The sequence below is a fragment of the Anopheles marshallii genome, chromosome 3 (assembly GCF_943734725.1).
Source record: "Anopheles marshallii chromosome 3, idAnoMarsDA_429_01, whole genome shotgun sequence".
NCBI lineage: Eukaryota > Metazoa > Arthropoda > Insecta > Diptera > Culicidae > Anopheles > Anopheles marshallii.
The window spans coordinates 70,699,356-70,710,084 of NC_071327.1; the positions used below are offsets into that span (position 1 = coordinate 70,699,356).

Consider the following 10,729-nt stretch of genomic DNA (forward strand, 5'->3'; position numbering starts at 1 on the left):
GTTGATAACATCTGACTGATAGACGAACTTCTCTTGGAGGACGTGATGCCTTGATAAAGCTCTAAAGTTCTGATATCCGAGAACTTTTATTGACCGCTCATAAAAAAGGTAGTAATCTATGATATGTGAGGAGCTTATTCCACTACATCCGCTTATCGATCTTGGACTTCGGTAAGAATCCTCAGGGTTCAGTTTCGGAGTAAGTTTCAAAAGTGTATTTGAATTTTTGAAGCTTGAAGAAGCTGAAGTTTTCGAGGGACTGCTTATGTGTGGTGCACCTACATCCACCTAACAGAGCTCTTACTTCGAAGCTAATACTAATTTACACTTCCAAAACGCTCTGAAGACAACTCTAAAACTCCGGACTACTCTGAACTCGAATTCGGAGTTGCATACCAGAGTTCGGAGTTTATCTACCTTGCTTTGGCTGTAGTGTCGTATGCAACATTGAGAAACCAATTGTTTCAGTCACATGTGACAAATGATTGTGCAAATGTGTCGGATAAGTACTGTTGGAACTGACTGTTTGAGCAGTTAGTACGACTCTCTGTAACTCTTATGGCAGAGCACTATACTACGCTGACGACCCATTTCCTAGTGGTCATTAAATCTTAATAATAATGCCATTGCTGAGCGATCCAAGCCCTCCAGTCGCCAGTTGTCCTGATAATGTTTTTCTGTAGTTAGAATTATGTGTCACTCGTTTTATTACTACCTTTGTATTGCTTATGAACATCCAGCGGAACTTCGTCGGAGTCGGAGTTATCAGCAAATATGGATGTATTACAGCCTGTATCGTAGTCATCAAACTTGTAGGTCCTAACTTCTCTCTAACTATCTCGACAAACTAGTTGAGTTGATCTTTCCAAATTCAAATGTTTGCTCATAAATGTAACAATTTTACTACTTATTATTTGTTCAATCAACGAAAAATGATGATATTGAGACACTTTTAGTGAATACCAACGAAATTTATTGGAATCAACATCAAATCAATCAACGACCAACATTTAAAGGCCATTTTACGAACACACCGGACTATTTTTTCCCTGTTGGTGTATGTGCTTTCGATGGTATTATATTTAAATATTGTGTTTTCAGTCAAGTACGTGAGCAAATCAAACTTTGTAAAACTGTTGTAGAAACTGAGGTACAGTTTCGACTGTGAGGTACACGCCTATTAAAAAACATGACCTTTTACTTTATCACAAGAAGAATTTCTTTAACATAAATATCAACAAAAGCATTCGTGCAGCCAACAGCTTAGATAAACATTTTCGTTCAGCTAGGCCAGGGTGCACCCATAACCGAGAGATAAAAGCAGTAAATTGTTGTTAGAAATATAAGTAATAGCTGAAACGGAACACCGATAGCAGTATGAGGTCAACTCCTTCGGATAACCCGGATAAAAAAACAAAACACTCAGCATAATTACCCTTCAACAATCGCATAACGTAACGCAACCAAGATGTTATGGGTAAAAATTAAAGAAATATTGAGCCAAGGAAATATTGTAAACAAATTCAAGGAAAGTCAGAAATGGTAGGCAAATCTGGGTTTGTAATGAAAAATAGCGAAGATAATCGATTTCTCCATGTGATATGCAGTATAGCAGGAAGTACCATCCGTAACTGTGCAATATATTGGCTTGTTTATTGAAAATCATTCTAATCTAAGTATGTATTACCAGTCTACTTCAACGTTGAGACGTGCCAATTTAAATTATAACACAATAAGTAAAATGGGATAATGTGTACTGGAGGGCCACAAACAACGCGCCCCTTTCGCTCTCCACCTAGCTTTAAATTTCGATATCGAAAATCATATCACTTTTGAATTCAATGTTCTTTGCATCGGAACCATGCTTCTTACCACCGTTTGACTTCGAGCCAGCTGACTTCGTGCCCCCCTTGTTGTTGTTTTTCCGCTTTGAAGCCGTTTTCCCGCGGCCACCGTTCAGGCCAGCCTCCTTAACGGCAACCGCTTCCTTGTCACCCGATTCCGAATCGAACGACACACCGCTATCGTCCTCCATCGCATCCTTCTCGTCGTGCTGATCGCTGCTGGAACAATGCTCATCGTCGTGATGTTGCTGCAGAAAAACAAATGCATTAATGGTGGTTCCCGCAGCAACCCTAAAATCGCTTATCATATCGCTTTGATTAGAGCGTGATATGCACATACCGCATCTTTTTCGTCGTTATCAGTGCTTTCCCCTTCGCTCATTCGCCGGGCATCGGCACGGCGCTTCACTTCTCTTCTTTTTTGAGCTTTCTTCTTCATGGTGAGTATGCAAGAGTTCGATCTACAAATGTAAAACAAATGTAAAACACATACGCCCGACATCTTCTTAACCTTCGCAACCTTACCTGAACAGTTGCTTCCGAATGGAGTTATTGAATCGTACCGTCTTCCGACACTCCGATTCTCCGATCGATCGTGCCATTTCGACCGATGTACCCAAATCATCCACGGATGAACATTCACTGATGCTACGATCGTACGAGCTGCGCTTCAGAATGCCCTTATACTTCCGCGTGAGCGTCGGTACTTCATCTTCCGATTCCTTCACCGGACAGCACTCCGATACGCTGCGAGCTTTTCTCGCCTTCGTTTCCGGAGTGTCCGGACCCGCTTTAGCTGATGGCTGTGGAGTTTCCACTTTCGCACCAACCTTCGGCTGTTCGAAGCTTCCCGTGGTGGCCTCATTTTCTACAATCACCTTCAAATTATCGCAGAAGGAATCGGACAGCGAACGCTGCTTCTTCTTTTTGCGCGAGTTTCTCTTCGCCTTCAGCAATGTTCTGGCCTTCTCCGCCTCAGAACCATCCTTCTCGTCGCACTCATCGGCAGAGGTGGCCGAGAAACCTTCGGGCAGGGAAGATTTCTCTTCCTCCTTTTCCGTTTCGATCTCATTCATTGCCTCGTGCTGCGATTGGTCGGTTTCCTCCCGCTTGGTAATCTCGATACTCATCCGTTCGTCCGATTTTACCTTCGCGGAAGCTTTTGCTTGACGTACCACTGCTATACACAGGCTGTCGTCTTCGATTTCCTTCCCGAATTTATTAATCTTATCTGAAATATCTTCCATTATCGAATACTCCACGGTTTCGTGTTCTCCCGGGCCAGCACGATAGGACGAAAGGTTCGCCGTGTTGAGGGTGATCTGAATGATCAGATTGTTGTCCCATTCCTCGTGCTGAACCTCCGTTACCTGTGCGTTAGGGAACCGCACAAAGAACACGTAAAAGCAGGGAAAGTATCCATTACCTAGGTTCGAGAATCGACAGTACACCGAATCGGTACGGTTGTCCAGCTGGATCGTGCTCGGATCCACATTCCGGACGTTGAGCGTGAATGCTAGAAGATTCTCCATCTTGTTGACAGAAAATTTGGGAAATACCGTTTTCTTGGACGATTCCACCACCACAGATGGCACAGCCGTAACCGTGCCCATTTGTGGATCGACATTTGCCGCTGGAATGGTATTGATTTCTTCGATCAACTTTCCCGACTCTTTCGCGTGCGGGATGGTCGACGCATTGACGCTGTTAATGTCCTGCAGTGTTATGTTTCGTTTCCGCAGCACGGGCAGCGTCACCGAGAGTGATCGCTCATCAATGTTGAAGGAAGCCTTTCCTTCGTTTTCCTTTACCTCGTAGGGCAACTTTAGCTCCAGCTTGTATTTGGCTGGCTTCTCGCTTACCAAGTACAACGTTGTCTTGGTTACATCCAGCGCACACTCGGATGCCGACTTTAGCAATGGCAGCGTGATGATCACCTTGAGCTCGCGGGGAATCGTTACATCGATCTTTGCATCCAGCTCGTTTGTCATCTCACCATACTCGACATCACGGCACTGGATGATTTTGTACTCTGGTGTAGCGTAAAACGGATTATTGCCCATACCAACTACCGCCGTTCGATTAACGTTTTCCTTATTTTTTGTTTTCCCCGTGCGCTCGTTATGCGGTTTGGGGATGATGTTTTCGGAAAGTTTTAAATCTTCCTTGGATTTTGGTGCATTTGGCAGTGGCGGAAGCAGCTTGTCGAACAGTTCGTCCTTCGGTAAACTATCGCAATGGGGCATCTTCTTTCGCACTACCGAGGAACTTGGAGTACCTTTGTACTGTAGCTTCGGAAAGCGAAGATTGGCCCGATCCAGCTTCACTTTGAATGCCTTCTCAACTGCGTCGAGTGATGTATCATTGAGCAGCTTACGGAAGCCCCCATTCTTGGAGGCCAAATGCAACGAATCCGGATGAAACATAACATCATACACGGTGCACTCAACCCGCTTGTTGTCGTAATCTTTTCTCGGCTGCGTTTGAGCGTACGGGATGCTCCATTTCAGACCCTTCGAACCGTCCTCATTTACGCCGCTGGTGCTGGTAGGTTTCTGCACCAGATCACACTGGCACACGTTAATGAATCCTTTCTGCTTCCCGTCAACGATTGTTTTGATTACGTAACCCGGCGACGGCTTCAGGAACTTTACGTCGTATCCTCGTTGCGCTTCCAGCAGGGACAGTTCGTCTTCATACTGTTTCTTATTATCCCGCAGCTCGTTGCAGTACTCCATGAACAGGTCACGGAACTCCTCATTGTCCAAACAGCGTGTGATGTTTCGGAACTCGTCTCGCGAGATGTTAAAATCCTTCGTCGACATCTTTGGATGCGATGTGTGGCGAGCAATATGGACTGATTATGGCCGGTAACGATAACGAACGAAAATAACTATTACGCAGTATACTTTGTTTATAACAAGATAAATTTGCTGGTGTTTCGTTGCCAAGACCCCGGCAAGTTTTTTTTTATTTGTGACATATTTTTCGTGCAGGCTATTGCACACCGTACGTCCCGCGGACATTCGTGATGGCATTCCAAAATTAATATTTTTTTTAATTCATGTGTCAATTGTTCAAAAATGAAATTATGTACCGTTGTACACGTATGAAAAAACTAAAATAAACTGCATAATATAATATAATAGAATAGCCATGAATGAATGAAATACAGAATACAGAAATGCTATATTAATATCGCATGTATCGTAAAGAATAGAAAACATTTAAATGGCTGTCCAAAACGAGTAAATTTTTATGTTTTGTTGAAGTAAGAATAATAATAGTTGATAAATCGAACTAGCAATGAAACACACACACCAATGCATTCCGTGAGCTCATGCACACACAGCATCAGAAGACTTCTGCACAACTACGCCGGCAGTCCGTGCTTGATCCGTTCTGTCAACCGTTTGTTTATGTTTCGTTACAGCTTTGTCACATTTGTCACTTTGCTCGCGATGATGTCACCTCTTCATCAACCACGTTCTCGCCACAATGTATTGATTCGCCTGTAGCACATTTTTGCGCAGTTTTTACCGATATTAAAATGTCTCGTATCATTATCAAAAACATCCCTAACGGGGTAAGTAAAGAAAAGCTCATGAAATATACAAACCGAAGTTGATTTCCAATTCAATGGACTATATTGCAGTTCGATGAGGCAAAACTTCGCAATCACTTCAGCACGTGCGGCATCATCACGGATGTGCAGTTAAAGTATACACCGGAGGGTAAATTTCGAAACTTTGGCTTTATTGGCTTCGAAAATGAGGAACATGCGGAAAAAGCAATCAAACACTTTAACAACAGTTTCATTCGCACGTCCAAAATAACGGTGGCACCGTGTGTGGCGCTGAGCGAATCAAAGACCCTGAAAGTTTGGAGCAAACATGCCCAAAAGCCGGCCGAACCGGTCGTGGAAAAGAGCAAAAAAGTGGTGAAAGAAAAAGTCAAACCACAGACGGCAAAGGATGTGCTCAGCAAGTATCAGGATGATCCACAGTTTCACGAGTTTCTGGACGCGCACAAACGGGCCGGCAAATCGATATGGGACAACCAATTTCAACAGAAAGATGCGGAAACCAAGGAAAAAGCATCTGACGCCAAACCAGCAAGCGAAGATTCAGCCTGCGAAGTTGAACCTTCGGACGAAACGAAATCTGGCGATAAGAAAGCTCCAAAGAAGCCGATTGCATTGTTTGTGGCCAAGGTGCACAACATACCGGCGTCAACAAAGCGGCAAGATTTGATACGATTCTTCAAAACCGCCAAACCATACTCGGTGCGGATTCCACCGAAACAGAACGGGTTCGCCTACGTGGGCTTTAAAACGGAATCCGAGCTAGCGAAGGCGCTGCTGATGGACAAAAGCTTTCTCGGAGGAAAGCAGGTGAAAATATTTGATTTTTCCGCACGCAGTGCCCAACATGCCTCCGAAGCAAATGGTCAACCGAAACAGGGCAAGCAAGCAAAGTGGGATCGACAAAAGGCCAACGCGTCCACTGAGGCGATTTGTGAGTCCGGTAAAATGTTTTTTCGCAATTTGGCCTACTCGGTGCAGGAAGATGACATACGAACGCTGTTTGAAAAGTACGGACCGGTGGCGGAGGTTGATGTACCGATCGATTCCAACACACGCAAGATAAGGGTGAGTTAAGCAATGACCTTAACTGCATTGATGTATGTAACGAGATCGTTTCTTTGCTTTCTAGGGCTTTGGCACGGTAACGTTCATGATTCCGGAACATGCCATCACGGCATTTAATGAGCTGAATGGTACGTTCTTGCAAGGTCGCATGTTTCACATCTTACCAGCAAGAGTGTCCTCAGGCGAGAAGGCCGCCAAGGATGAGGAAGACAATACAGACGACTACCGAAAGAAGAAGGAACAAACACTGAAGAAAACGGCCCAATCAAGCCACAATTGGAATACGCTCTTTATGGGAGAGAATGCCGTTGCCGAAGCGGTGGCCAAGAAGTATGGTACTACGAAGGAACAAATACTTGTTTCGTCCGAGGGCGACACGAGTGCGGCCGTTCGGTTAGCTCTCGGTGAAACGGAACTTGTGCTAGAAATGCAATCCTTTCTGCAGGAGCATGGCATTTCGCTGGATGCATTCAGCTCCAATGAGACGAAACGTTCGAACACGGTCATACTGGTGAAGAATCTTGCTCCTGGTTGCACGAAGGAGGCACTGCGCAAACTTTTCGCACCGCACGGACTGTTGGGGCGTGTCGTGTTGCCACCGAGTGCCGTCACAGGTACGTTATACCGATCCTTTAAAGATGAGAATGTTGTTAAAAATTGCATCGAAAACTAATCCCTGCAAAACAATTCCATTACAGCCGTCATTGAATATCTCGATCCCAGCGAAGCAAGGAAAGCATTCAAAAAGTTAGCCTACAGCATGTTTTTGTCGTTGCCCTTGTACTTGGAATGGGCGCCTATAAACACGTTTACATCGGCTCCACCAGCACCTTCCGAGGAGGCTAGTATCGATACAAAAAGCTCCGTACCGGCTGGTTCTGAAAAGGAAGATGTCGACGACACAGAACCGGAAGATGGCACGACACTGTTTCTTCGAAATCTTTCCTTTACCACCAATGAGGACGCAATCCGGGAACGGTTCCGAAACGTCGGTACTATTCACTCCGTACAGGTGGCGCGAACCAAGGATCTCTCCGGCAGTGGACAGAACGAAAGCCGTGGTTATGGTTTCATTCAGTTTAAACGTCGTCAGACAGCGGAATATGCGCTAAAGAACCTGCAATCGATTGAACTCGATGGTCGAAAGGTGGAACTGGTGCGCAGTGATCGCACACTGCGTACGGCGGAAAATGGGAACGATCGCAAAAAGTCTAAAGCACCAAAACAAACGGGCAGCAAAATTCTGGTCCGCAACATTCCCTTCCAGGCAAGCGAGAAGGAGGTGCGCGATCTGTTCAAGTATGTATGGCGTTGTCGCATGGCGCAACAAATATTTTTATTTTCTTAACATTAATTATTTTCTGCTTTTGTAGACCCTTCGGTGACATTAAATCGCTTCGCTTGCCGAAGAAAATGGCAGCCAGTGCGGAAGAAAGCCATCGTGGTTTTTGCTTCGTGGAGTTCGTGGAAGCTGCTGATGCAAAGCGTGCTTTCGATACGCTGGGCCGCAGCACACATTTGTACGGTCGTCGTCTCGTGCTGGAATGGGCAGCACCGGACAACGATGTGGAAGAATTGCGCAAACGTACCGCGGTACAGTTTAGCAGCGACAATGCTGGTGCTGGCGGTAAGCGAATGGCTACCGGTAAGGCCGTTTTGTCGACGGAAGAGTTTATCAACGCGAAGTCGGCCAACGATGACGAGGACGATGATGGATACGAAAATGGTTTCTAAAGTTTCTAAATGTAAGTTCGGATTTAAAGGTAATTTAATTGATTGGAGGTAAATCATACAAGATTTACACGTACTGTTACTGGCTTCTAAAACCATGCAAACAAAATGGTTGTATGGATGTTAGACGATCCGCAGTTATAAATATAAACGGATTCTACAGTGCGTAACATAACTGTGCGAACCTCTTTTTTGTTTACACCCGAAAGCAATAACATTATTTGTATTAGGAAAGGATAATCGAAACAGTTTATTAGTAAGAAATATTTCACCTTCTTATCTAAATTACAAATGCATTGTGGTTGGCTGCGCACATTCCCCGCACGACACTCGCAATCACTTTGTAAACATTTTCCATCATCGTTTGTTTTTCATCTTATTTTGATATCTCATAAGTAACAGTTTGGTTTTCCTTACAGTAAGCTATACTCAAACTTGGTACGCCTCACGTCGGGTTCACTTCCGTTCCTTTGCGAATGAAACGATTTTTGTTTTTTGTTTTTTTGTTATGTATTCTAAGTAATGCTAGATGAAACGTTCACAATATAGCTCACTGTCTTGTTTTCTTTTTTTCCTCTTTTTATGGAACGTATCATAGCCAAATGGATTAATCGAGAATGTAATGATCAATCACTTTACCATACAATCGTGTGTGACGGATGCAGGGGGGTTGTAATAATTGCTTCAAACCGATGCTATAGCAAACGGACAATCCGTGAAACGCTTCAGCGGTTTCGAAATGTTTGTGGTCACTTTTCCCTCTCTCGCTCTCTCTCTGTCTCGTCCTCTTTCATTAATCTATAAAACGCTATCCTATGTATGGTGATACGCCAATATCCTTTACCGCTTGGGCTAGAGGCCAGGACAATAGTAATATACGCCCGTGACGAGCAGAAGATGTAGCAAAATCAGCAAAGAAAACAGTTACACCATATTTTTGACACAACATTCAGACATTTACCCGGTAGCGGAGACATGAAACTCACGGATATTGTAGCTTCCATAAGCCTAGTGTTGTAAACGTGTTCGATAAAAGGGAAAAAATATTGGTTGCGCAGGTGTAACTAAAGACAGACGCCAGTAGTGGTTAGGGGTACACACGGTGCAGTTTGTTTCGTTTCTTTGTTGCGGAAATTGGGAATTTCTTACGGAAACACTGGGAAGCTAGTAACTACTGGGGAAGGGTCATCGGTGCAACGAACGGTCACTGTAAATCACATTCAATGCAGGTTTGCAACTGTTAGTAACTTTCATCTAAATCCACACTAAACAACAGTCTCATCGTATTGTGAAAAAACGTCCTACGGGTAAATATTGTCCCAACGTACGAACAGCAACTGATGTAACGACGATATGTTATGTCCATACAGTGTGACTTGTTTTTTATCTCGAGCATGTCTTAATTGGTGAATTACAAATCGTACCTTCCGATACACGTGCTGGTGACCAAATGTGTCATTTGCAAAATCGAGTATTGTTATTCGAAACCGCCACAAAACAAAAGTCCATTGTTTCCATTTAGATTTAGGGCACCATACTGTCGCTCGCTCGTTATAATTCTTCTCCTATCAGATACGCTACTTGCAACTTGATCGAATGCGCCATTCTTTATCAACCACTAAACATGTAACGGTTGCAAGCCACACAAAACTGTGACTCGCACTGTAACTTCTGTGTGTGTTTGTGTGTGTTTTTTTTTGTTTTGTTTTGAGTCTTCCTTTTATTTGTTTGCTTTGTCCGTTGTATCTTTGTGCACTAGTTTCACAATATTATTATTGTATTGCCTAATTGTAAGTTTTTTTTTTTTAATCTTCACTAATCGTTCAGCTTGTTTGCCATTTTTTTTTGTTTGTGCTGCATTCAACTCGACAGCCATTGCCAGACATTAAACGTCTAGAATCTTTGTTTGCGTTCTCACTCTGTCTCTCATTTAATATCAAACTTTGGGACCGTTTGATTTGTTTCATCTAATTTTTACAAATGTGTCATTACTTGCTAGCATAATGTGAAGTTTTCTGCTTTATTTTTTACTAGTAGTGGTAAATCATATGCTTAACGTTTAGCATTTAGAGCAACGCCTGCACGAAAGGGATGAGCGGTCAGGTGCGATCATACGTGTAGTACTTTATATTTTGTTACTAAGGGGAAAATATAACGATATCAAGCTTAAAGTGATAAAAATGCTTAGAAGATTGATATTTATAAGCTTGTCTTGGAAACAAAAAAGTTTTTTTTAATTAATTATTAAAGTTATTTAGTTTGAAGATGAACAACTAACATGTTAAATAAAAACAAATAGAGGAACAAAAAACAATTGCAATACTACTTCGACAGCCATTGAGCGGTTTGCTAACATACTATATACTTTATCTCCAAAATAATATTAAAATTGTAGTACAGGGTTTTCAACCATTTGAAATAAATTTTGCTAAAACTGGAACGAATCAAATATTCTGAAAAAATTATTTGTTAATCTTGTTAACTTTTACAGAATCTTTTACAG

At 43.0% G+C, this 10,729-nt stretch overlaps 2 protein-coding genes across 2 annotated transcripts; one reads left to right on the forward strand and one right to left on the reverse strand.

Annotated features, from left to right (window-relative positions):
* Window positions 1-1,801: 1,801 nt before the first annotated feature.
* Window positions 1,802-4,669, reverse strand: LOC128713499 (protein kintoun). The gene is made up of 3 exons (XM_053808359.1): window positions 2,370-4,669; window positions 2,185-2,305; window positions 1,802-2,092 (listed from the first exon to the last, which is right to left on the reverse strand). Exons 1-3 carry the CDS (start codon window positions 4,667-4,669, stop codon window positions 1,802-1,804), a joined length of 2,712 nt encoding a protein of 903 aa, XP_053664334.1.
* Window positions 4,670-5,394: 725 nt separating this feature from the next.
* On the forward strand, window positions 5,395-8,229 carry LOC128712242 (probable RNA-binding protein 19). The gene is made up of 5 exons (XM_053807137.1): window positions 5,395-5,430; window positions 5,500-6,495; window positions 6,560-7,109; window positions 7,194-7,794; window positions 7,869-8,229. The coding sequence occupies exons 1-5, from the start codon at window positions 5,395-5,397 to the stop codon at window positions 8,227-8,229; spliced, it is 2,544 nt and encodes an 847-aa protein (XP_053663112.1).
* Window positions 8,230-10,729: the final 2,500 nt, after the last annotated feature.